This window comes from Protopterus annectens, chromosome 2.part1 (genome assembly GCF_019279795.1).
Source record: "Protopterus annectens isolate FY-2018-M chromosome 2.part1, PAN1.0, whole genome shotgun sequence".
Taxonomy (NCBI): domain Eukaryota; kingdom Metazoa; phylum Chordata; order Ceratodontiformes; family Protopteridae; genus Protopterus; species Protopterus annectens.
The window spans coordinates 1,381,016,529-1,381,044,369 of record NC_056729.1 but is presented as its reverse complement, the minus strand read 5'-3'; the positions used below and the strand labels follow the sequence as shown (position 1 = coordinate 1,381,044,369).

Genomic DNA, 27,841 nt, shown 5'->3' with positions numbered 1-27,841 from the left:
GATGTTAGCCGGCCAAAGCTCTGATATTAAGCAGAGGTTAACTCAAAATGTACCACTTATATAAGGCAAGACAGGATGTCAGTGATGAGCTGAAACTACCCCCCCCCCACTGCTATCAATGGCTACACAGAAATTCTAAAAAGTACTCTGTAGAGAGACAGCCACAACTTCAGTTGAGTTAATATTCATTGAAAAACACAAATAAATAAATTAAATACAGTACTATATGCAAAAGAGCAGATAAAAGTGTACTTAAATTCACTTATACGTCCAGGTGATTTCAGGTAGATGTTAGCCGGCCAAAGCTCTGATAATAAGCCCTAAGAACTGGAATCCTTTTAAGGCCAGTATTTCACTGGTTTTACAAGTTTGTGTGAGTTAATGTCCTCTGGTCTTTCTTACTCCCCTGTCTGGGTTCATTTTTTGAACATTTTAGCATGTCTGCCTATAGATACTTCCTTTCAGTGCATTACTGTTTTAAATTGTTTTTGTAAGGCGTTTCATACTACGCCTCCTAGAATAATGTGGCTTCTCTTTGAGATCTTAACTTTATTTTGGGAAAATTAACTCTTGCTGCATTTGAACCAGATAATTAGGCTAATTTGAAGTTATTAACATGGAAAACAGATGTTCTTCGTGTTTCACTGTTGCAGTCATCACATTTGGGTTATCTGCTTGCAGTAGCCCTCAGTCGCCTGATTATCAAAGTCTTGGGTCCTGTGTCGGTTGCTGTCTCATCTTCTGTGACGTCAGGTAGTTGGGTATAAAGCATGCAGCCGGCGCCATTACATCAGTCTTTCTTGCCATGCAGTGCCTGAAGCAGAAGCAGTTCGCAAGTGCCAGTCGGCCGACTCCTGAAATTTTCGTTTTCGAGTTTCAGAACCGAAGTCTTCAACTAAAGCTAAATACCCCGTTGGGGAAACTTTTTCTTGCTCTAAACCGATGTCAGTAAAAGTCAGTAATTGTATTTCTTGTGGAAAGCAAATACCTCATAAAGGTTTTCATTCTTACTGTATTCCTTGCCTAGGCCCTGACCACAACGTGTGCCTTATTTAACCACAAACTATTCATCGTCAGTATATTTACGTTTATAAATATTTTGGTATTCGGTTCAATTATCCAGATATGTCTTCGGTAAGCCACCCGACTTCCAAAAAAATTCCAAAAAAACGCAAAGATAAAGACAGAGACAGGCTGCCTAGGTCCAAAACTGTCGATGACGCTTCTCCTAAGCTAGTCGCCAGTTTGCCGGTACTCAGTGAGGTGCTTTCGCAGCCCCTGATATCCGCTACTTCAGATTCGCAGGCCTCTTCTGAGACCCATTCGGAGTCCGGTATGCTGCGAGATGCTTCAACTGTGGAACCTGTGGATGTCTCTACCTTGGATGGGTCCGGAGCCGCTGTGCAGGCACTGGCTTCTGAGGGTGTATTCAGGCCTACTGACTTGCATATTAATCTGACACCATCATCTTCTTCAAGGCCTAAAACTCTAACTATGCCTAGAAAACCCACGCCCAGACAGCATGGTCAGGCCTTTATGCCTAAAAAACAAAGAAGAATGGCTGAAGACCTTATTACTTTAATCAGGGGAAGCCAACCTTCCCCCTCTAAGAGACCTAAGACTGAATTTGCTTATGATACTTCTGACCAGGATTCTGAAATTTCTGTTTCCTCTGATGACCAGGATTTACCCTTATCTACCTATGAGGATTCTGATGCAGAAGACTCTATTCCCTCTGCTTCCCCCCCAGAGGATTTTTCTTTTGATGAAACATTGCATACTCTTAGGGAGCATTTTCGATGGGAAAGCCAGGATTACTTTGATTCTAAAAAGAAGCTTAGGGATTTCTTACTCCTGCCCCAGCACAGGCCTTTAGCTAGTCCTCCTGTACTAGACATTGTTGACGTTGCCTTTTCGGAATCTAGCTTGGCCCCTGACTCTCTACCTCCTGCTCCCAGAAAACCTGATAGATATTACAGGGTTCCTGATTCTCACAAGTTCCTTTTTAAAAATCCTACTGTGGATCCTGAGACCATTTCACAGGGACCCAAGGGCATTAAGGCCACTACTGCCAAAAATCCTACCCCCTCTGATAGAGATTCCAGGGCGCTGGATAGATGGGGTAAGAAGGTATGCACCTCTGCAACCTTGGCCATTAGGGCCTTAAACTGCCAGCTTCATTTGTTAAAGTATCAGCAGCATATTATTGGATTGCTTAAACAGAAAATTATGTTGATTTCTGACAGTGCTGAAAATAAGGATTTACAGGATTTAATGCATTCTGCTGAACAGGTTGGAAAACATACTTTCAATGTGATTTTGATTCACTAGAGGCATCTTGCAGGTCTGCTGTCACAGGGTCTGTACTTAGAAGGCATGCTTGGCTTAAGGAGCAGTCTTTTCCAGATCATGTTAAAACTAAATTGCTGGATGCTCCCTTAAATCAGGACCGCCTGTTTGGCAACAAAGCAGAAGACGTTCTTAAAAAGATGGAGGAAAAAGCTAAATTTATGCAATCTGTTAAAGATTTCCTACAAGTACAGCCTCCAAGATTTAGTAGGCATTGGCCCTCAAAGAATTTGTCCTTTCCTGCCTCTTCCAGGCCTCCTCAGTCCAGACCCAGAACCAGCAGAACACCCAGGCTTCAGTCCCAGGGTACGGCACAGGACTAAGCAGTGGGGGGGCTCCCACTTCCAAATCAGAGAGTAGTTAGACTCCCCCCTATGGTAAGCTGTCTCCATGACTTAACTTTAAACCTTCCAAGCACTTCTCAACTGACTGCTCCTTTAGGGGGAAAGATTGCTCTGCAAGCAAAAAACTGGGAGCTCATTACTCTGGACAAATGGGTTTTAAATATAGTTTCCCAAGGATACAGATTTCACTTCCACATGTTACCAACCCCAAACGGTTGGCCAGATCTACCCCCAAATCAATGGGCAGAGGCTCAAAAGCAAGTACTCTCTCTCTTAAGCTTAAAGGCTACTTAAACTGTACCAGAAGAGGAAAAGGGACAAGGTTTTTACTTAAGACTTTTCCTGGTACCCAGAAAAGACAACTCATGGCATCCTATCCTGGATCTTTGTATCCTAAACACCTTTTTGGTGATTCCAAAATTCAAGATGCTAACTCTTCACCAGTTGCTTCCTATGCTAGGCAAGGATGCCTGGTTGGCAACACTGGATTTAAAGGAAGCCTACCTGCACATGTCAATCAGGGAATCTTGCAGAAGATACCTACGCTTCAAAGCAGGCTACATGCACTATCAGTTCTCTGCACTGCCCTTTGGCTTATCTACTGTGCCCAGGGTATTTACAAAGTGCCTAGCTCCAGTCATTGCATTTTGCAGGCAAAGAAATATTCAAATATACCCATACCTGGACGATTGTCTAAATCAGGCAGAAAGCCAGGACATACTTTTGAATCATCTGGCATTTGTACAAAAGGTGCTAACTTGTCTGGGATACACCATAAATGAAAATAAATCACATCTTGTACTCTGTCAGCAAATTATATTCTGGGGAGCAAGCTTGAACACAATTTCCCAGATGGCTTTCCTCACGCCAGAGAAACAAATTCATTTGACAACTTACTTCGAACTAATGGCCACAAAAACCCTGCTATCTGCAAGGCAAGTACTGCAAGCCTTGGGGTTCATGGCCTCCTGCATTCTTCTAATTCCATATGCAAGACTGCATATGAGGAAACTACAGTGGTATCTAAAAAAACTATGGTGTCAACATTCTCATGATCTAGAAGCAACGACTCCTATCATACCTTGCCTACTGTTAGAGTTCCTTTGGTGGATAGAGGCCTGCCACCAAAACAAGGGACTACCATTCACTCTACCCCCTGCGCCCAAACCCTAATAACAGATGCATCAGACAATGCATGGGGGGCTCACATGGCAGGGAAGTGCATTCAGGGCAAATGGAACCCAAGTCAGATGCACCTGTATATCAATCAAAAAGAAATGTTAGCTGTACAGAATGCTCTGACAACCTTCAAGGACCACATTCTTCCAGGACAATTAATGGTAAAGACGGACAACACCACTGTTATGTGGTACATAAACAAGCAGGGGGGGGTACCCATTCATACCCCCTCTGCAGACTAGTCATGGCTCTGTGGAACACAGCCTTGAGCTACCAAGTGCGTCTACAGGCTAAATTCCTGACAGGAAAACTAAATACACTGGCAGACGAACTAAGCAGAAATCTCATGGACCCACACGAGTGGAAACTGGAACCAAAGACTTTCAACATGTTGCTAAACAAATGGGGGAGCCCCGATAAAGACCTGTTTGCCTCCCCCCAGAACTACCAATTGGACAAATTCTGCACAAGGACTCCCCACAAACAAGCTTGGAAAGTGGATGCTATGTCCTTCAGCTGGAAAACTCTATCAGTTTATGCCTTTCCTCCTCTGCCTCTCCTCTCCAAAGTACTACTAAAGATCAAACAGGACAAACCAAGGACAATACTGATTGCACCAGACTGGCCACGCCAACACTACCCCTTCTTGCACAGTGTGTCATTGCTGGCTCCCTGGCACCTGCCTCAGACCCCTACCCTGCTGTCACAGCAGGAGAGCCAGATTCTGCACTCTCAGCTTCAAACCCCGAACCCGGCAGCCTGGCTAATTACCTAATCTCTCTGTTACCATCCCTAATTAAACGAATGTTGGATGTCATTTTGGAGGCAAGGAGGCCTAGTACTAGAAAATCTTATGCTGAAAAATGGAGAAGATTTTGTGCCTGGAACCAAACTCAAGGGATGGGCACAGCAATGCCCAACATATATTTAACTGAGATGCTTCACAAGAGTCTTTCTTTTTCCTCCATCAAAATTCATGCCACATTCATTTCAGCTCATTACAACACTGAACCACTTTCTGCTCTCATCCACTGCTCAAGCAGTTCCTCAGAGGGGCCACAAACTTTAGACCACCCAGGAGAGCCCCAACTCCAGCCTGGGACCTTAACTTTGTATTGGAAAAACTCACTCTTCCTCCTTTTGAGCCAGCTGCAAGTGCAGAGTTAAAATTCCTTTCTTGGAAAACAGCCTTCCTTTTAGCAATCACTTCAGCAAGAAGGGTTTCTGAATTACAGGCCCTTATGGCAGTGGAGCCTTTCATCATCTTTCATGCAGAGACAGGGTGTCTCTCAGGACCAATCCCTCCCTCAAGGCCAAGGTAGTATCCAGTGTGGCTCTTAATCAGACCATTCATTTGCCAACCTTCTTTTCTAATCCACAGAACAAAGGGGAATGGATACTGCACTCCTTAGATGTGCACAGACAACTTAGATTAGATTTTACTTGGACAGGACTAAACCTCAAAGGAAACCTGAACAACTGCTGGTGGCACTTGCTGCAGGGGCAGAGGGGAAGGCTATTTCAAAGCAAACAAATTCTAAACGGATAGGCCATTGCATTCATTTCTGCTATTAGCACCATGGAAAACCTATCCCACAGGGGATTAGATCACATTCAACCAGGGCTGCATCTACTTCTACAGCCTTTCTCAGAGGTGTCCCTACCAGGGACATCCTAGAAGCTGCTACCTGGAGTTCTGTACATACTTTCACCAAGCATTACCATTTGCCAGTTTTCTCTAAATCCAGAGCTGGTTTTGCCACTTCAGTCTTGCAGGGCCTTATAGCTGGTCCTAATGCTATTTAAATTCCTCCTCCCATCCTTAGCTTTGGGAATCTACCCAGATGTGATGACTGCAACAGTGAAACACAAAGAACATAGTACAGTTGTGTACACTTACCATAAATGTAGCTGTTCGAGTGTATTCACTGTTGCAGTCCTGGTTACCCTACCTCCAGCCCCCTGACTTCTTTTGGCTATACCTCTATTCTCCTTTACTATGCTTAAAAGCTTTTTGGTATATTTGCTTTTTTGTCGGAGGTATAACCTAGTATATATACATTTAATTGCTTCCCATTAGGGGGGGGGCACTGGATATCTGGGGCAAGAAAAACTGATGTAATGGCTTCGGTTGCATGCTTTATACCCCTGACTACCTGACGTCATGGAAAGTGAGACAGCAACAGATGCAGAACCCAAGACTTTGATAATCAGGCTGACTGAGGGCTACTGCAAGCAGATAACCCAAATGTGATGACTGCAACAGTGAATACACTCGAACATCTACATTTATGGTAAGTGTACACAATTGTACTTTATATCCCATGGAAGATACAACACACATAGCTAAGGCTGCTGCAGCAGTCATCATTTCAATATCTACTGTTATGGTAAGTTTACATACATAACTTTACTTTCTACTGTGGCAAAGTTGGATAAACTAAGGTATTTAAATTTACTTTAGTATTATTTGAGTACCAGGGACCTAAGCGCTTACTTGTCTGCAATGGTATGGGGGTAGGGCTTTGTTTGTGTAACGTGTGGTAGATGGAGAATTATTCTGCAATCCCCTTGCATGGCTTCTCCTTGCTGTGGGCATGCTTAGGACAAGGAGCTATGTACGGGCATGACAAAACAGTCCTGATGCATGTCTCTGGGTTCGGCTATTTCCCCACTGGAGCAAATGGACTGGAGGCATCTCTCACTTACTGGGGAACATATGTTCAATACAGCTTGCATTTGGTGATGAGCGCTGATTTTTGGTAGGCATTGGAAACCAAAAAAGAAATCTTTTTTATGTATCTTAATACATACTATTAAGTCTTTGAAAGTCTGATTTTGCATCAGTGTTGCCTAAACTGATCTGATATTTAGAACTTTTTCTACTAATCTAGCAGCCCTTTTTGTTGAATTACGTTTTATTTATATAGTAAAGTTTTACTGTAGAACTAGCAGATTATCTTGTTGAATTACATTTTATTTATAAAGTAAAATTTTACTTCAGATTTTAGAGCAGCAACTACAGCAAATGAAAGCAACTTACCAACTAAACCAGGAGAAACTGGAGTATAATTTCCAAGTGCTAAAGAAACGAGATGAGGAAAATACAATTACCAAGTCTCAGCAGAAGAGGAAGATCACACGGTAAACCTATTAAGTTGAACCGTTCCATTTGAGTATCCAGATGCAAAAGGCAAAACATTCTTCACAATGGCTGATTGTTGCTAAAGTGTAGATAAACTTTGTGTGGATATCATTTTTGTTTGCAGAGCTGCAGTGTTGCTGTTTTGGTTTTTAGAGCTTTGTTCTATAGGTGGCTAAATGTCTTGATTGAAGAATGTATTTGTGAAATTCTGATGCTTGTTTGAGATAAAATTCTGAAGGGGAACAGTGCTCAATAGTTATTTATCTTTGGTTCTTGCAGTGGGAGTTTATTTGGTCCAGTCATTTAGAGACCATCTGCTAGATTGCCTGTTTGGAAGCAAAAGCGATTTACATTACTTTCTAAGTGCAGTAGTAATCCTATTGTAAACTAAGTGGTCGGTATGTAAACTTTCTCTTCTCTTTGAAATGTATACTTCAACAGCACCATTTGATTTTTTTTTTTTTGTAGAGAAGTACTAGGCTAGCTGCACATGCTGACCATTTCAGGCCTAACCACTTTCCCTTCAAATGTGAGAATCAAACCCTGTACCTTTCGTCTATGAGATAAACACCTTCACCATTATGATTTTTGCATCTGTGAGATAAACACCTTAACCATTATGCCAGCCCACCAACCTTGTTTCTAATATCACTTCCTAATGTTCAGAAGCTAATTAGATGTTAAAGGATACATCGTTTGGCATATCCACATCCCATTTTTAAACAAATTGGAAAGAGAGAAAGAGCTCACCTTGGAACACAAAAACTGGCTTTTTTGTATCTTTCTTTTCTGAGCTTATTTAATTCATTAAAATCACTCTAGGTGCTTCTTATAAAACGTTAATATGTTTTACCATACGGTGGCTGATACTTTATTGCCACTTTTCCAGGAATCATTTCAAGTTTGGTACTTGCGTATTATCGCAACCACATTTTTGCGGCAGCTGCAAGTACGCTTTTTTGCATGCTTTCTTGCCGGCATCTATCATGTTCCAAAGTGATTTTTTCTTAATAAAGCAAATTCTTAAAGTCACTTGTAAATAAAATGCTATTCATTTTGTATTCTACTGTGCACTAAATGTATTCCTCTCTGCTTCTACTTTTGGAGTTGCTCATGTCTGTTGTTACAAAAAAAAAAGACATTTTGGAGGTATTTCAGCCTTTTTGCAGAACAACTACAGCATATTTCCACGTTAAATATCACCTGTTGTATAAATAACAATATGTTGAATAACTTTCATGCTCACATTAACCTACTACCTATTGTTTTAGAGTTATTTATATCTGTTAAGACATGGACGTTCTTTCTGCCACATTGCCCATTTACAAAAAAGTCAAAGAAATATATAAGTGGAACAGCACTTAATAGCTATTTCCGCTTGGAACTATTGTAACTTCATAGCATCCTGTTATCTTGTCTGGTTTTATTGCAGCACACCAACAATATTTTAGCTCTAAACATGAGGCAGAATACTTTTTTTTTTTTTTTTTTTTTTACACAGTATTATCGCAAACACACTTTGTTACGCTTTCTCGGTTGGCTGTTATGCAACCACACTTGGTTACGTTTTCTCGTTTGGCTGTTATTGGTCCCAAGAGTTTCCGCAGTTATTTTCAGTACCACACATCATTAGTAACCTTTTTTTTTTGGGAAACAGTCATTTTAAGCAGCATGTTATTTAGTTCATATCCAGACCATGGTCGGTGCTTGCCATAGTGGTAGCCCTATTACCTGATAGGTGATATCAGTACCAAGTAAACTTGTCAAGCTAAAGACAGAGACCCCCAATGAAATGCTAGACAACATCTCCAGATATCACACTTTGGAACATGATAAATGCTGGCGATAAAGCATGCAAAAAAGTGTACTTGCAGCTTTCAGGAAAATGTAGTTGCGATAATACGTAACTACCTCAAGTTTTTATACGAGTCATGTTAGACATAAGGAAGTGATGTTGTTTTCCTACTACATTGAGATGCAGTCAGACATCTTGCACATAAGCACAGGAGTGCATGTATTTTATTCCTGAATGATCATCATATATATTTCTCTTAGAGCTTGTTTTAAGCTATTCAAAGCAGTTTACAGCCGGACAAAGAAAGTAGCTGAATTCCAAGCTTTTGAATGGATTGTAATTTTGTAGTCCTATTCAGTGAGCACTGACACACCCTCCCCCCACAATCTTCATGAAGTATCAAAGCTAACATTGCAGTACAAATCTGTTAATTAACAGTTCAAATAACTTGTTCTGCTATTCACTAATGTCTGTACCATTAGGAAGGTTACTTTTTTTGCATTCCTGAATGTTGGAAAATGTGCTAATGCCCTTGCCATTTTTGCTCATAAGTATTTTACAAGTATAGTTAAAAAAATTAGAGCTATCTGTTCTTTTACACTGAGGCTCAAATGTCTTCATGCATTACATTTCCCACTTCTGTTGCATTGCAACCAGTTGATTTATTATACTGCAGCATAATAATACTTCCTTAAAGCCATGATCCCTGAACATGATAAATCTGTAGTTCTGTGTGTAAGACTAACACTACTTTCTAAACGTATGTTGCAGTTACATTAAGTACCACTTATAAATGGATCATTGTGCAAAATATGTGGTCATCTGGTTGCCATATTTTTAGATGCCCATAGTGGGACTAACTGAAACCAGAAATTATGCAGGACATACCATGCAATCATCAAATGAAAAATAATTATTTTCAGGATTCTGACTGAAATGTCAGCACCATAACACCAAGTGCTGCCTCACTGAAAAAAGACTGAAAGTTGAAGAGAAGAGCGAATAGCGAACATTGCTCTTCTCCTTTAAACTTGTTTTTTCAGGGGAGGCAAACCCCGCCACAAGCCCCCACTTCCCTAACCTTAATACAGTGTACTGCTAAAATTAGAAGACATTATGAGTACAGTGTATAAAGTTGGTAAAACTAGAATTGACACAAAGACATGCTTATGATGTAGGTGTATTTCAGGAACAGCTGTGTCTAGGGATCTATATGACTAGACCGAAAGATCACAACAGTGAATGTATGTACATCGACACATTTACGTCGATGTACATACTGAGTGAAACACCTAAATGGCGAAAACCAGAACGCCGAACATGTTTCATCATCATAAGGCACCACACAGGTAGGTAAATTCTAAACTAAACCACACCCCCCACTTAAATATACCAACTCCGAGACCACATTACAGTGGGGAAAAGGATATATTTTGTTATCCCCACCATTGTGCTGCTGGCTATTAAACACGTTCGGCGTTCCGGTTTTCTCCGTTTAGGTGTTTCGCTCAGTATGTACATCGACGTAAATGTGTCGATGTACATACATTTGCTGTTGTGATCTTTCGGTCTAGTCATATAGACCTGTGTCTAGGAGTAGTTTTGAGTTGACATGCATGCCATGGATCTGGATCCCACTAATGCTGGTGAGTGCTACACACCCCATAGTGTAATGTCTTCTCAGCGAAGGTGAGACCACAAAACATTTTCCTTTGTAGTAAAAATAAAACTCAGAACCCCAGCTAACCCTGAAATGTTCAGGGACTACCATAAGGCTAAGTTACTACAATTATGTGAAAACCTGACAAAATATCAAGCCACAGTAAACCCTGAGATCACTGCTGCCTTTGTGGAACTGTTCACAGCGACTATATACAAGCATGTTAATAGCAGCATAGAGGCAGCTGTACCCATCAGGAAAAACTACAAAACTAACTCAAAAACACGCCACTCTGGTGGAATCACAACATCAGTAAGCTGTACAACAGAAGGAAGAAAATCATGGCAAAAATTAGGAGGTGTAGCACCCAGCAAGATAAAAACACTCTCAAGCTAAACAAACAACTTAGAGGACAAATAAAGTCTACCAAAGCCAAATTTTAGGTCATTTGGGCCTCCCAGGCTAAGGACAACCATAAGGCATTCTTCAGCTATGTCCACAACATCAAAGACAATACAAGATTGTGTACATACCTCATTGTTAATGAAGTCATCTATACCGAGCCAAAAGATATAGCAAACATACTGGCAGACAAATTCAGCTCAAACTTTCCCCCTTCTTTCCCCATAACCTCCCGTCAGGAAATACCATTAGTTATAACTCCACCTACTATCACTAGAGAACAAATCCTCCATGCTTTCTCTAAGGCTAAGAACACTCCATTGATGGGCCCAGACAATATCCTAGGATGCCTTCTAAACAGCATGAAACATGACCTATCTGGCCATCCAGAATTGCTATTTAACTGTAGCCTCCAAACAGGCTTTTTGCCTCACAAATGGAGAACAGCAACAGTCATCCCTCTGCACAAAGGTGGGCCATCTACAGACCCTGGAAACTACAGACCCACAAGTCTCACTAGTCTCCCATGCAAAGCCATGGAAAGAATTATCATGAGAATGATCATTAATAGCAAAGGTAAACTCCAGACACTGGACCTAACCCAATTTTGTTTCGTCAAGGGCAGGTCTTGCCTACTCAGCCTGGTGGAATTCTTTGAGAAGGTCACCAAAGCAATGGATGAGGCCAAAACTGTTCACACTGCCTACCTTGACCTGGCCAAGGCTTTTGACACAATACTCCACATGGGCATTGTTGATAAACTGAAGAGATTAAGTATAAATCCTTATGTCATCCAGTGGATAGCTAGCTGGCTAATAGGACACAGAAAGTTAGAACTGGAAAGTCCACCTCTACAAAGAGGCCAGTCATAAGCAGAGTCCCTCTGGAATCAGTCCTGGGACTGCTGCTTCATGGGCCTCTGGATGACTAAATTTGCAGTTGATTGCGAATTATGAGTAGTCATAGAATCCCCCACTGACAAAAATGTTCTCCAGGAAGGGCTGACACAGACAGGTAACTTGTTTCAGAGCCATAGACTAAAACTAAATGCCAAGAAATACATAATACTAACCTTCAGGAAGCCATCCAACCCTGGTAACTGTCATATTGACAACACAGGGGACACATACTCTAGCCTTTGACTGGCATGTGTCTACAATAGCGAGGAACTCATTCTTTGTTGTGCAACTTATTTATTTATTATTTGCAGTTTGTTTTCCAGGATAGTCCATTGAGCTACAAGGAGCTCATTTTCAATGGAGTCCTGGGGAGAAAAGCTCCAGAGAAATACAAATACATAGTACAGAAAGAGCACAAATCCATAATATACATTTCAATTAAATGTTAAATATATATTTTGTATAGTATAAACCCATATTGCACGATTCAAATAGATGTTACATAATACAGAAATAAATGATTTTCATTAGGAAAATTACATCAGGTTAATTCAGTAAGTAGTAGTTTTTTTTTTTTTAGGGAATTAAAATGAGGTAAGGATGTAAAACGTTAGGAGGTAGTGACAGGCAATAAAGTTTGAAAAGGTAGCAAGAAAGTATGGTAGAATTAGGTTGGATGAGGGCAAAAGCATTTCCATTGTAAAGTAAGGTGCGAGTGCAGTGAGATTTTAAACAAGGAGAGACTGCTGGTGGTGCAGATGGGAGAAGGGAGAGAGTTCCAGAGGAGTGCAAGAGAGAAGGACATAATTTTTTTTCCAGCAGGATGTGTTGGTTTATGCAATTTAATTAGGTTTTGGGAATTGGATCTTAGGAGTCTATCTGGTTTATGCATTTCAAAGTTATTTGCTAGGGAGGGGCAGAGAGACGGGTTATGAATGAGTTTGTGTGCTTGGATGAGCTGGGTATATGTGAGGACGTTTGGTAATTCTAGCCAGCTTAGATGATGAAGGGAATTACAGTGGTGAGAAGAGGCTCTATGACCTGCCGCAAATTTGGATGTTTTGTTATAACAAAATGAGAGTTTTGTTTTGAGGGAAGATTGTAGGCTGGTTTGGATAGATCCACCCTATAAAAGGGATGGGATGAGGTATGATTTAGCTAATGTAATCCTGGTGGTGGGAGAGAGAAAGCGACTGTGGTGGTAAAACATACTTAATTTTTTATGTTTTTTTTTATATTTGCTTGTAGATGCTTATCAAATTTTAGTTGATTGTCAATGATAATTCCTAGTAATTTTGTGTCAGAGACTAGTTCTAGGGAGGTATTATAATTGCTGGTAATTATGAAGGACTGTTTGTCTAGGGAAGAGGATTTGGATGCATTGAATAACATAAGTTTTGTTTGATTGCATTAAGGGCTAGATGGTTGTCGAGCATCCACTGTTCATTGGAAGAGAAGGAACTTATAAATAAAGGTATGGCATCTTGGTCCAAAGAGGTCATTGTTCCATTGTACTAAGCATTCATCATATCTGTTATTGAGTGCAGTGACCCTTTGGTATGTGCCTCGAAGCCTGATCTCTGTATTCTGTCTCCTAAAGGATGTTGAGGAGAGCTTTATGCCTGGCATACAAAACATTGTCAGACGCCATCTTAATGGACCTCCTGCATATCCACAAAATAAACATCACCAGAATTATGCATTCTAAATACTTAAACCTTGCCTGTGATATAACTAGGACCTGCTGGAGAGACATATATGTATCCCAGAGGCTGTCCCTTCTGTGGAACAGGCTTCCCATCCATGTTGAAGTAGAGTTCCTCTGTAAACCAGTTCAAGTGCAACTTGGATATTTGGATGGGGAACAGAAATTTCATCCCTGGATTGCCACGTATATCTCCAATGGACACAGGCAGCCTGTAAGTGGTTCATCTCTCTACTTGTAAATGTTTCATCTCCCAAGCTCCTGCTTTCACTTATCAAGGGTACCAGAACTTGTCAGAGATTTGGGATGCATGGCTACTCTTAAAAAGGCCCTTGCGTTTGTTAGCCTAGTACCCGTCAATGAACCTTAGAAAGTCTCCTATTAAGTTATATTGCAGTTGTAAAAACTTTTACAGAAAACAAAGTCCGTTTTAGCTGATTTGTGAAGAAAAAATGACAGAAAGGAAAGCAAGTTAACAATACAGATTTGGCAGCAAAGGCAGATATAAATAGAGATATACTGAGATATTCCAAATGGCAGGCTGGAGGTCTTAGTCTGTTCTTACCACCAGGAGTTGAAACCTCCTCCGGTTGCATGTACAGTCATTTTGCTTGATGTACCCATCATTCTTGGTAGTATTTATTTAAACATTGTTTACTGGGAAAATCCGACTTGGAAGGAAGCCAGTTTTCAGTGGAGGCCCAGGGAGAAATGCTCCAGATACATGTCTTTGTGATATGGGAGGAAACTGGAGCACCCGGTGGAAACCCACACGAATGCAGTGAGGAAATGCAGACTCTGCACAGAAGGCAGTGTAGCCAAGAATCAAACCGGAACACCTCTTGCTGTGAGGTGACAACGTTACCACTGCGCTGTCCATAGATTGAATGAAAGGCCCTTCTTTCCATTGGCCCAAGCCAGGTTACTGTATTGCATTGCTAGGTCTGTCCACAACAAATCAGCTGTTATTTATAATCATCTGCAAAATCATGACCCAACATTCATAATAGACACCTGGCTTGACAATAACTTCAGATCAGATTTTTTTTATTTTTAAATAAGAAACATCATTATTAAATTGTCATGTACGACATAGGCAATCATAGTGTGACACCAGGAAAATACTGCCAGTCCAACTGTCTGGAATTTTGTAAATAATTATGTCATTTGAAAATAATAATATGATTTATATAGAAATGCGACACTGCCAGCCCAGCTATCTGGAATTTTGTAAGTAATCATATGTCTTTTGTGAATATTAATATGATTCATATGCCTGACTTACAAATGCAAGAGAACTCTATGTTATGTACTGAGCTTCAAGAATGTAATCACAGTGTACCTTACTGGAAAAGAACAGAAATGCATATAAACTATATACCTGTGCAAATGTGTGTTTTAATAGTAGAAGCTGGAACATACAAAGTTAACTTGCAAAACTTCAAGAAAATAAGTTGAAAAGTGTTTTACAATTGTGTTATCTCTCAGTAAGCAGACACATTGTCTAGAGCTAGAGGTTTTCCTATTGTCTTGAATCAGCAATAATTACTAGGTTTTAAATGTAATAGTGTTGAATTGTTTTATGACTTCCAGTTCTGAGCAAGCATCTGAGAGATATGTATTTTTCACACAGAAATGTTAAATTTTATTAAGTTTCTGTTAGCCTGGGAACTGAAGGCAGGTGAGGAAGAGTGATGTCATCCAGGCTAACCCAACAGTAATAAGTGATATTAATTTAAGAACTCTCTCAGAGATGGAGTGTGCATTTTGTATCTTGTCTTGGACCTAGAAACCATCCATCATCTGCATTTGCCTTGCTCTGCAAGTAAGTTTTATTTAGGGCATAGTATCTTTTAGATATAGATAGGAATATAGTAAAGATTAGTTTAGATGCTTACTGTATTTATTTGAGACTGTCCTGCAATGTTTTAAAATATTTCATGTGATTCTGAACTCTTGTTACTGTGTTGATTGAGTATTGTCTTGTTCTTTTATTATTTATTATTAAATATATTTATACCTTTTAATTGTGGCTGGTTTGTTTAGAGATATTTAAGCTCTTACAGTACTTGCGTATATGTTTGGTGACAGTGTATAGGGAACTCCTAAATAGCCTTGCTCTTGGTCACACTTACCATATGAATAATAGTAACATTACACAGTAGGACTGGACATCCCTTGCAATGGCCTTAGAGTAGCTGATAAGTAATGGTTGGTGGCAGTCATAACTTACCTTATAGTCTGAAGGGGGCATAGCTAGTAAACCTGTGCCAGCCTTCCCTAGTTTGAGTTTGTCGGTCTCTGTAACAGGCTACCATCCCTCCTCAGGGGGTCCTGCCTTTCAGGACATGGAAAGGGCTTTGGCCACTTCATCTTCCCATGTGGCTTCTGGGTTCTTGGAGTCGAGTCCTCCTTTCAGGCCCCAGCCTCTTCAGTTCAGGCACCAACCTTTACCCCTGGACAGTGCGCATCAGGTCCGCAAGACATACCTTCTAAGCATATCCCTTCTTTCAAGTCCTCCTTAGATATTCACACTGAGGAGCCCACCTCAGAAGGGATCATGCAAGAGGAAGCACATCGATTCTCCTGAGGAATCCATCACAGAAGACATAGATTTCGATGAAGAGAAGGGTTCCCCACGATCATCCTCGAAAGGTATGTCCTATAGAGACATTTTGGAGATCCTGAAGCAGAGGGGTGGTTGGAAGCCCAATGACCCATCCTCCGAGGAATCTATGTACTTGCAGGCCTTTGGTGCATGCCCATCTGCCTCCTGGATGACCCCCCGGTGACGATTTAATTAATTGTTCAGCGGGCTTGGAAGACCCCTGATGCTGTCAAACCAGTACCCCGGAGATCTGATAAGATTCTTACTGCCCCAGAGGACCAACCCCACTGGGCTACGAGCTTGGTAGTGGATGCCATGGTGGTAGTGGTCGCTACTAAGAAAGAACTCACTGAAGAAAGTTCTACTGTCCATTCCCCGAACCGAGAGTCCAGGACAATGGACAGATTTTGGAAGCAGGTCTATGCGTCTTCGACCTTCCCCATCAGGTCTTTGTATTTTTTGGCACATTTTACTCAACTCCAAAGAGATCTGGTCAAGGAGCTATCAGATACCCTGGTGGGAGCAGTGACTGAGGGGGGTCCAGGAGAAAGTGGACTCCCAACTAGCTACCCTGGAGTAGATATTGAATTCATCCATGAGGCTCATTGCACATGCAACCAAAGGAGCAACCAAGTCAGCAGCTTCAGGTGTTGGAATGCGAAGACATGCTTGATTGCGCCCGTGTGAGTTCATAGAGTCATTCAAATCTTTCTTTGTCAATGCCCCCTTTGATGGGTCCTCCCTGTTTGGTCCCAAGGTTAAGGAAGCTCTGTCCAGGTTTTAAAAGGATGGAAAGACTGTCTGCTGTGGGTGTGCATTTTTCTACATCTCAACAGTCCTTCTCCAGGAACCAGAGGAGTGGTAAAATGTGGTTCAAAAAATCCCAAAAGCCTTTCCAGGACGCATGTGGCTCAGATGCCCCTCAGGGCAGAGGTGGGGAGTTTCAGTGGAAGATTCTATCCAAGATACAGGAGTGGTCTGCAGAATCAGGTTTCCAGAGATTCGTTCTCTGGTCAAACTTTTCAGAGCTGCTGAATGGAGGCCCAATTGCTTACCTCTGGAAGTAGTCGGGGGGGGGGTACCTTGCACCCAAACACTTGGCGACACATTACCACCGATGCTTGGGTGTTAAGGATAGTTACCAGAGGCTACCAAATTCCACTCAACCTTTATCCAAGAACCCCTGCAAAACTCCCTGAAGTTCCATCAAGTTAGAGAGTTCAAGCAACAGTAGAAGTACAAAAGCTGTTAGAAAAAAGAATCATCCACGAAGTCTGACCAGACCAATTAGGATCTGTTTTTTACTCAAGATTCTTTTTAGTGCCAAAGAAAACAGGGGACTGGAGACCAATTCTGGATCTCAGTATTCTAAACAAATTTGTCCAACAAACAAAATTCTGGATGGTCATGGTTCAGTCTATTCTCCCCTTCTTGGAGAAAGATGATTGGATGTGCTCTGTCGACTTTCTGAACACGTATTGCCACATAAAAGGGGACAAATGTTCGAGAAAGTTTCTTCGCTTCTGAATAGGGGCCAGTCATTTCCAGTTCAGAGTGCTGCAATTTGGTCTCACCACAGCCTTCAGTGTGTTCACCAAATGCATGGCGGTGGTCACAGCACATTTGAGGCTGCACAGATTCCGAGTGTTTCCTTACCTAGACGGCTGGCTCCTCACCGCTTCTACCAGGCATCTACTGCAACAGACCACGGACTTCATACTGGACCTATCCCGTCAATTGGGCATAACCGTCAGTACTGCCAAATTCCAGTTAACTCCCAACCAAGACATGGACTTAATCGGAGCTCGTCTCAAAACTTCTACTTATGTTGCATTGCTTCCCCTTCACAGGTTGCAGTAAATGCAGATGCAAGTCCATCCACTTCTGTGCTCAAACAGAATACCTGCTCAATTAATTCTACAAGCACTGGGCTCCATGGCAGCAGCTATTACTTTGGTTCCACTAGCAAGATTCCACATGAGACTTCTCCAGTGGCTATTAGCAAACCAATGGTCAATTATGACTCTTCCCATAGACCACTAAATTTTAATTTCCAGCTGATACAAAAACAGTCTGACTTGGTGGATGCATTCGAGAGAGATTCTTAAAGTTGCTCCTTGGCCTTCCCCCAGCCGAAGGCCATAGTGACCACTGACACTTCCCAGAAGGGGTTGGGGGGGGCATTATCTAGGGGAAACAGTCCAAAGCTATTGGTCCCCTTCCGAGGCCAGCCTGCATATCAGTATACTGGAACTAAGGGCAGTGGTTCTGACATTGCAGGGTTTTCATTCTGCTTTACTTCCAGGGATGGTAGCTATTCAATCAGACAATATGTTGGTAGTCTGGTACATCAAAAAACAGGGGGGAACCAAGTCCTACCCACTGTGTCAAGAAGCCCTTTGAGTGTGACAATGGGCCATATCTTCCAACAGCTTTCTGATAGCAACACACATCCCGGGGACTTCCAGCTTAATTGCAGACAAGCTGAACAGAGCATCCTCCTGCCTCAGAAGTGGTTTCTGAACTCAGAGCAGCAAAGGAGGTTTTTCTTCGCTGGGGCGACCCTTCCTGTGACCTGTTTGCCTCACCCCTCAGAAACAAGTGCAGAAGCTACTTTGCCCTAATTCCCCCTCAGGGGAAGTCACCCAGAGATGCTCTTGTACACGATTGGCCCGCGGGTCTGCTCTGTGTCTTTCCCCCCATTCCTCTGATCCCGATGTTTCTCAAGAAGGCATCTTGGTTGAGAAGCAAGGTGATTCTCATTGCTCCTTATTGGCCTCGACAGATGTGGTTTCCCTTCCTGTGGCCTCATCTGCTTTGGTGACCATGGATTCTGGACCCAGTTCTGGATCTACTGTCCCATCCTCAGGGACTAGTTAATCCCGACTTTCAGACTGTCAAGCTGACAGCTTGATTCCTCCACTTCTGTTAGTCGCCAGGCATAATGCTATACTTTCTCCCATATAGCATATTTTGCTGGCATGGCATAAACAATCCACTAGAGCTCTCTACCTAAGCAAATGGAAGAGATTTTCTATCTGGGCCTATGATAATGGATTAGACCCCTTTTCAGCACCAGTAGAAAAATTTTGGAATCTCTGACTGCCATTTTTAGTAAGGAAGCCTCTGCTTCATCAGCCAAAGTTATACTAGCAGCGATTTCTAACTTTTGTATTGGTTTTGGCAAACAACCTTTGATTTCCCACAGGCTTTGCATAGTTTTCCTAAAAGGTACTGTACACTTGAAACCCCCCTTTTAGGGATCCTCTCCCACCTTGGGGGTTGACTTTAGTACTACAGTCACTTACAGCACTGCCTTTCAAACCAGCAACTACCTGTGGTTTAAAGTTTCTTTCTTGGAAGACATTATTTCTCGTAGCTGTCACTTTTGCGAGAAGAGTCTCCGAATTACAAGTCCTATGCTCTAAAACTCCTTACTTAATTTTCGATAAGGACAGAGTGTCACTCAGAACAAACCCAACCTTTTTGCCTAAAGTGATTTTAGATGCTGATATCAATCAGTCTATAGACTTACCAGTATTTTTTTTCCAAATTATTCCAACAAAGAGTACTGCTTTCACCTTCTGGATGTACATAGACAGTTGTGAGTGTATTTACATAGAACAAAATAATTTGGACAATTTGATCAATTGTTTACATCCTTCGCCAGTACAAGTTTGGGAAGATCAGATGTTATGTAGTCCAGTCTCACCTACATTCTTACCTGTGGGTTCAGAGCCGAATATCGGCTCCGACTCAGCCAAACATTTCTAGCTCGAAGTCTTCTATTGGCTGGGCTAAGCAGGTATCCCATGGTGCACTGCTCCATATCCCCAGATCTCGTTTGCCAGTTGTGTAGCTCAGACGTGGTCTCGCTCTTGGCTGTGGCTAAGTACCTTTTTTTCTTGTTATTTGAGAAAATTTCTTACAAACAAAAAGCTATTTTCATAGCTAGTGTCTATTTAGTGTTGTTTTGGTTTAGGTAGTGTGTTTGTGGTTTGTGTATCCCGCTAACAGTTCCTTCAGGCTAGGCCCGTTTCAGTTAGAGGACCTAGTCCTCTTGTCCTGTGTTCGCGCTAAAACCGTTTAAGTTAGAGGTTTTAGTGTCGGTTTCCCCTTGCTATTTGTGGTCAGAGAACTGTTTTAGTTAGAGGTTTTTGGCCTTTTTTGTTTCAGTGTGTGTTACTTCTGGGGTTGGTGTGTGTGCTGTGCAGTTTACTAACTTGTTCCCGCCTTTTGTGGTGGTGTGTGTCTGGGTCCTTTCTTGTCAGACAGTGACTAGTGCTGTGTTGGTTTTTTTGTGATTGCTTGTTGGAAAATGTCCAAGGATTCCAAAGAGCATAAACCTTCGGGTTTTAAAAAGTGCACTAAGTGCAGTTACAAAATGTCCATCACCGATGGGCACTCAATTTGTGTTTATTGCCTGGGAGCCATCCATCTGCAGGAGTCCTGCAGCTTGTGCCATGCTTTTAGTCCCAGAGTGCTCCAAGAAAGAAAGAATAAGCTGATTTTAAAGGGACTCTTGAAACCCTCTTTCGAAGAGGCGATGGATTCTTCTCCCAGTGCTAAACCTAAGTCCTCAAAATCTAAAAAGAGATCTCTGGCTCCTTCAGTTTCTTCGGAGCCACCCGAGAAAGTCACAAAACTTGCTTTGACCTCCTCAGCTCCACTATCCTCGGGGCCGCAGGAAGTCTCGGTGTTGATGGAACCGGCGTTGGCTCCAATTATATTGGAACCTCTTTGGAGCCGATCTCCCAGTCTTAGACCAGTTTCACCTGAGAGGAGATCTAGATCTCCGTCCCTGTCCTCCAAATCCTCCAGGACCCTTTCTGATGTGTATGTTGATAGGGTGGTGCAGAGGCTCCTCCAGTCACCGGTTTTGGCAAAGTTGTTTTCGGCTCCGGAGCCCGGCCCGACCCCTTCTTCGATCATTCCTCCTCCGAGCGCATCTCTGTCTTCGGAGCCAGAGTGTTCCGCACCGTGTGATGTTCCTAGGTTAGGTCCGATAGCCCCCCCGGGCCTATCGGTACCGACATCGGCTCCGTCTACGGGGTTCGGGACTCGAGATTCTTCAGTTGGGCCCGAGGGGGACATCTCGGGACATATTTCAGTTCCGAGTCTTCCACTCGGTGCCTTGGCTCGAGGGACCCCGACTCCTGTCTTGGTCTCGGAGGCTGGCCGGTCCTCGGACTCGGGGAGGGGGCGGGGCTGCCTTTGAGGCCATGCGGACTGCGCTGGCCAGATCGTCAGCTACATCATGTGCGTCGGTCATTCTGTCCCCCACCACTCCGGTGAGAGCCTCTGATCACCTCCTATCTGTAGACAGCGGAGCACCAAGGCCTAGGGATACCCCCATGAGTGGTCCCCAAGTTTCTGAGGGCCCTTCAGAGTTCATGCCTGAGGAGCCCCCTAGAAAGAAAATGTGCAATAGGAAGCACATAGACTCCCAGGATGAGTCTCTCACCTCTGATACTGACCTCGAGGAATCGGAGGGGTCCCCCAAGTCATCCTCTGATGATGTTTCCTTCTCCGACATCCTGGAGATACTGACACAAAGAGGTAACTGGCTGTCCAAAGCCCTCTCCGAGTAGGAGTCGGTCTTCCTTAAGGCCTTTGGTGTTCAGCCCTCTGCCTCCTGGGTGTCCACACCCTTTGACGAGCTCCTAGATTTAATTTGTCGAAAGGTGTGGGAAAACCCTGATTCTGTGGAGCCCGTACCCAGGCATCCCAACAAGTTTCTTTCTGCTCCCCCGGGTAAGGAGTTTATGTCCAAAGGAGTCCCCGTGGATGTCATGGTGGTGGCGGCAGCCACTCAGAAGGAAGTAGCAGAGACTTCTTCCTCCGTCCATCCTCATAACAAGGAGTCTAGGACCATGGACCGGTACGGGAAGTGTAACCTCTCATCCGCAACCTTTACCTTACGGTCGCTGAACTGTCTGTCTCATTTTACTCGGCTCCAGAGAGATCTCCTCAAGGAGTTAGGAGATACTCTTGCGGGTAACGTTCCTGAGGCGGTGGCCCAGACGGTTAACACCCAGGTGTCTACCCTCAATTCCATAGTCAACTCCTGCATGCGGCTCATCTCATATGCAGCCAATGGAGCGAGTAGGGCAGCAAGCTCAGGATTCGCCCTTAGAAGGCAGGCCTGGTTGCGCCTTTGTCACTTTGCGGAGGCCTTCAAGTCTTCTTTCACTGACGTCCCCTTTGATGGTTCTTCTTTGTTTGGAACTAAAGTGAAAGACACCCTCACCAGGTGCGAACAAGAGGGAAAGGCCCTGTCTGCCGTAGGGGTCAGTTTTTCCCTTCTCTCTAGGCCTTACCCCAAGGCCCATCGGGGTGGGAAGATGTGGTTCAAAAAATCACAGAGGTTTTTTCCTGCAGCACAAGGTGAGCCCCCCTCCAGAGGCAGAGGAGGGGGAGGTTATTCAGGGAGATGCCGCCCTAGAGGCAGAGGGTCCCCCACAATTTGGGAGACCGCAATTCCTTTCGTGACTCCCCCTACTCTCGTTCCTGAGGGAGTGCCCGGCTGTGCTTATCCGGAGCCAGTCGGGGGTCGGATTTCGTTATATCCGGAAGCCTGAAAAAGCATCACCCAGGACCGATGGGTATTACGAATAATTCCCGGAGGTTATGTCATCTTGTTTACGTCAGACCCCCCTTCAGTCAGAAAAATCCCGGACGTTCCACCCAGTCAAAGGGATCAAACAGCCTCAGCGGTTTCAAAGCTGCTAGGAAAAGGAGCCATCCAGCGTGTCCCCTCAGACCAAGTCGGATTAGGGACTTACTCAAGATTCTTTTTGGTGCTGAAAAGAACAGGGGACCTGAGACCCATATTAGATCTCAGCTGACTGAACAACTATGTACAGAAGTCCAAGTTCTGTATGGTCACACTACATTTGATTCTCCCATTATTGGGAGAGGAGGTATGGATGTGCTCCATCGACCTCAAGGATGCTTACTACCATGTCAAAATGGACAGGGCATCCAGGAGTCACTTACGCTTTCAGCTGGGAGCCAGTCATTTCCAGTTTCGAGCCCTGCCCTTTGGTCTCACCACAGCCCCCAGGGTGTTCACCAAATGTATGGCGGTGGTGACTGCTCACTTGAGACATCAGGGATTCCAAGTGTTTCCGTATCTGGAAGACTGGCTCCTTACCACCCCCACCAGGCATCTACTAGTCCAAACCAGGGACGCTACCATCGCACTATGTCAACAGCTGGACGTAACACTAAATTGGGAAAAATCTGCCTTGTTGACCTCACAGAGTGTCACCTTTATAAGTGCAGAATTAGACACTGTTCAAATGCGAGCATTTTTACTGCAGGAAAGGATCATTGTCTTACAGCAACAGATACACAACCTGATGCCCCTGAGGAAAGCAAAAGCAAGATGGGTTCTTCAACTCCTGGGGACCATGGCAGCAACAATTATGTTGGTCCTTCTAGCGAGATTGCACATGAGACTTCTTCAATGGCTCCTCTTTGTTCAATGGTCTCTCCAAAAATTTCCACTTTCTCACCCCATTTTGCTCACGGACAGATGCAAATAGGATCTCAGTTGGTGGCTTTGCACCAACAATTTGGACAGGGGAAAACCCTTCGTTCCACCCATCCCGGTTGCCACAGTGACCACGGACGCCTCCCAGATGGGGTGGGGGGGCATTATCTTGGCAGGACAGTCCAAGGCACTTGGCAAGATCATGAGATACATCTGCATATCAACATCCTAGAGATGAGAGCAGTGCTACTTGCATTGCAGGCACTTCAGAGCTTTCTGCCTCTAGGGACCATTGCAATACACTCGGACAACATGTCAGTAGTGTGGTATCTAAACAAGCAAGGGGGAACCAGATCTTATCCCCTGTGCAGAGAGGCCATGCGAGTGTGGCAGTGGGCAGTATCTTCCCAACGGTTTCTGGTGGCAACGCACATTCCGGGAAGTTCAACGTGATAGTGGACAGGCTAAGCAGAGCTATTCTGATGCCTTACGAGTGGTCCCTGAATCCTCTAGTTGCAGAACGAATCTTCAGCAGATGGGGTCAGCCTTGCTGTGACCTTTTTGTCAGCCCCCTCAATGCCAAATGCAGCAGCTATTTCACGCTGATTCCCCCCACAGGGGGAGTCACTCAGGGACGCTCTAGTTCACAATTGGCCCTCAGGTCTGCTTTATGCTTTCCCTCCGTTTCCCTTGCTGTCAAAAGTGATTCAGAAAGTGCAATCCTTGGGAAGCAGAATGATTCTGATTGCTCCACACTGGCCTCGTCAAGTCTGGTTCCCCTTTCGCCAACCCTACATTGTGGACACTCCTTGGATTCTGGACCCACAACCAGATTTACTGACACACATGTCGGGACAGTTCCACCCCTCTCTGATGACCCTCCGGTTGATAGCCTGGCTACTCCACTTCTTTCGTTAGTTAGGCTTCACCAGTTTTCACCGGAAGTAGTTCACATTTTATCTTCCTCTCATAAGCCCTCTACTAGGAAGATTTATTCTAGCAAATGGAAGAGGTTTTCTATTTGGGCGCATACCCAAGGAATTGATCCTTACACAGTCCCGATTGCTTCAGTCTTGGAGTTTTTGTCTATGCTTTTTCATCAGGGTTCCGCATCGGCTACCATAAAAGTTCAGTTGGCAGCGATATCTAATTTTCATGTTGCGAATGAGCCTAGTCTCATGGCTCACAGACTCTGTAAGACTTTCCTGAAGGGTACTCTATTACTCTGTCCTCCGGTCTCCGAACCTATCATGCCCTGGGATCTCAATTTTGTTCTACAAGCCCTCACTTCACCACCTTTCGAGCCTGCAGCTACCTGTGATTTGAAATTATTGACCTGGAAAACAGCCTTTTTAATAGCAATCACTTCAGCCAGGTGAGTTTCAGAAATTCAAGCCCTTTCTATCAAACCTCCATACTTGATCTTCCATAAGGACAGGGTTTCTGTTAGACCAAACCCTTCTTTCCTTCCTAAAGTGGCTTCTGTATCCAATCTTAATCAATCTATTGATTTGCCTGTATTCTTTCCTCATTTTTCAAACAAGGCAGAATTTAAATTTCATCAGTTGGATGTACACAGACAGTTACGTTTCTATCTGCACCAAACAAAAGATATCTGAAAGTCTGATCAACTATTTGTCTCCTTTTCGGAAAACAAAATTGGGGTACCTGTCTCCAAAATCACCCTATCCAGATGGATATCTAGTTGCATCTCTTTCGCCTACTCTGCAGGAGGAAAAGACCTGCCGTTTCCGGTCAAGGCTCACTCTACTCGGGCTGTTTCTACATCTACAGCCTATCAAGCCATATTGTCGATGGATGATATATGTGCTGCAGCTACTTGGGCTTCTCCTCACACATTTGTTTCTCATTACAAATTGGACGTGGTATCTAGGGGCAGGTCGTCCTTTGGTTCCACAGTACTCAGGAGTATTTTCCTATGAGCCACCCAGGATGTAGGTGCTAGGGACGCTGTCCCACGGGTAAGAATGTAGGCGAGATTGGACTACATAACATCAAGAAGTTATGTACTCACCATAACGTTCGATGTATGTAGTCCATCTCGCCTCACATTCTCACTTACCCTCCCACCTTCCCCCTTCCTGGAGGATCTGGAGGTTAGGTTTCTATTTACAGAGTTCCCTTCACCTTTAGCTTATTCTTTTTTACCTGGATGTTGTGTAGGCATGGGGTATGAATGAGTATTCACAGCAAATTAGATCTGGGGATAGGGAGCAGTGCACCATGGGATACCTGCTTAGCCCAGCCAATAGAAGACTTCGAGCTAGAAAAGTTTGGCTGAGTCGGAGCCGATATTCAGCTCCGAACCCACGGGTAAGAATGTGAGGCGAGATGGACTACATACATCGAACGTTATAGTGAGTACATAACTTCTTGTTTCCAAGGTAACCCTCTCTTCAGGTGGCAATTCCTACTAAGTCTCCACCCTGTATGACTGTATTACCTTGAACAGGAATTATTTTTGCAGAAAGTTGGTGTAGCTATGGGTACAGCATGTGTTAATAGCTACGCCAACTTGGCTTTAGTTTTTTAAGATAGAGTTAAATTTTTATGCAGATTGTAGAAGGAGGAATATAGTTTATTTTATTGTCTGTCAAGCATGTTATGCTTTCTGTATAAGAAAAAATAATCGTACCTTGAAAGAAAGAATTCTTGAGCATTATAGAGACATTAAGAATGGTAAGGAGATCAATGTGTTAGCACAACATAATTCTAAGGAGGGATCTGATCATATTTTTAAACTTTTAGTATTGGAAATAATAGAACAGGGATTTTAAGATTTGCACTGGGTGTGATGAGTGTGGACAGGATTAGGAATAAGTATATTAGAGGGTCAGCCCAGGTTGGAAGGTTTGGAGACAAAGCCAGAGAGGCACGATTACGTTGGTTTGGACAAGTGCTGAGGAGGGATGCTGAGTATATTGGGAAAAAGATGCTAAGGATGAAGCTACCACGTAACAGGAAAAGAGGAAGGCCTAAGATAAGGTTTATGGATGTGGTAAGAGAGGACATGCAGGTGGTTGGTGTGACTGAGCAAGATGCAGAGGACAGGAGGAAATGGAAACAGGTGATCTGCTGTGGCGTCCCCTAACGGGAACAGCCAAAAGAAGATGATGGAAATAATAGAACAGGGATTAAGAGGGGGAGACACAACTAATACAACAGAAACAGCAGAACAAAAATGGATTTTATTTTTTAATGCTGATAATCCGCCTGATGTTCATCTGGTTACACTGCTGCAGTCATTACACTAGGGTTATCCTGCCGTCAGGCGGTTCCCCAGTCGGCCTGAGTTCCAAAGTCTTGGTCCAGTGTCAGTTGCTGTAGCCTCCTCCCTGACGTCAGTGCGACAGGGGTATATAAGATGCAGTCGACGCCATTTTCTTCAGTCTTTCTTGCTGCGCGGTGCCCGAAGCAGAAGCAGTTCGCAAGTGCTGGTCGGCCGACTCCTGAGATTTTCATTCCGAATCCAGAACCGAAGTCTTCTACAAAGCTAAGCACCCCGTTGGGGAAACTTTTTCTTGCCTCAGACCGATGTCAGTAAAAGTTAATAACTGTATTTCTTGTGGGAAGCAAATACCTCATAAGGATTTCCACTCCTATTGTATTCCATGCCTAGGCCCAGACCACGACGTCACTGGTTATCGGTTTTGTGCTAGGTTTAACAAGCTCACTATTAAACGTAGGTTTGATTTTGCCCGACATTATTTTGGCAGAAAGTTCAATTACACCATGCCGTCGGAACTTCCGACGACTGGAATACATAAAAAGTGCAAGGACAAGGACAGGCATCTGAGGCCCAAAACTGATGACGAGGCCTCTTCTAGGCCGGTCGCCGGTTCTCCAGTTTTCAGCAAGGCACCTACGCAGCCCCTGACGACCGCTTCCTCAGAACCAGAGACCGCCTCCGACTCCCACGTGGAGCTGGCTGGGCCTTCGGACGCTCTAGGTTTTCAGCTTACCGAAACTAACCCTTCAGAGGGAACCGAAGTAGCTGAGCAATCCACAGCTTCAGAGGGTGTTTTCAGACCTACCCAGTTAACCATTAAACCCTCTGCTAAGTCTAAGCCCCCCTTAAAAACAAAGAAACCGACACAGCATTCTCCAGGACAGGCTTCCATGCCTAAGAAACAAATGCTAAAAATGGCCAAAGACCTAATCACCCTGATCGGGGGGTCCCATCCCCCTCCTGATAAAAGGCCCAGACAGGATGCAGACTATGAATCTTCCGACCGA

The 27,841-nt window shown here is 43.6% G+C and overlaps 1 protein-coding gene across 2 annotated transcripts in view; it reads left to right on the top strand.

The window, feature by feature from the left end:
- The window catches only part of DRC1 (dynein regulatory complex subunit 1), a 2,270,880-nt gene that overhangs the window by 711,435 nt on the left and 1,531,604 nt on the right, over window positions 1-27,841 (top strand). For both annotated transcript variants that reach the window (XM_044062852.1, XM_044062853.1), the window contains one exon: window positions 6,877-7,016. In XM_044062852.1, the coding sequence (XP_043918787.1) occupies window positions 6,877-7,016 (140 nt within the window). The remainder of the gene's footprint in view (window positions 1-6,876; window positions 7,017-27,841) is intronic.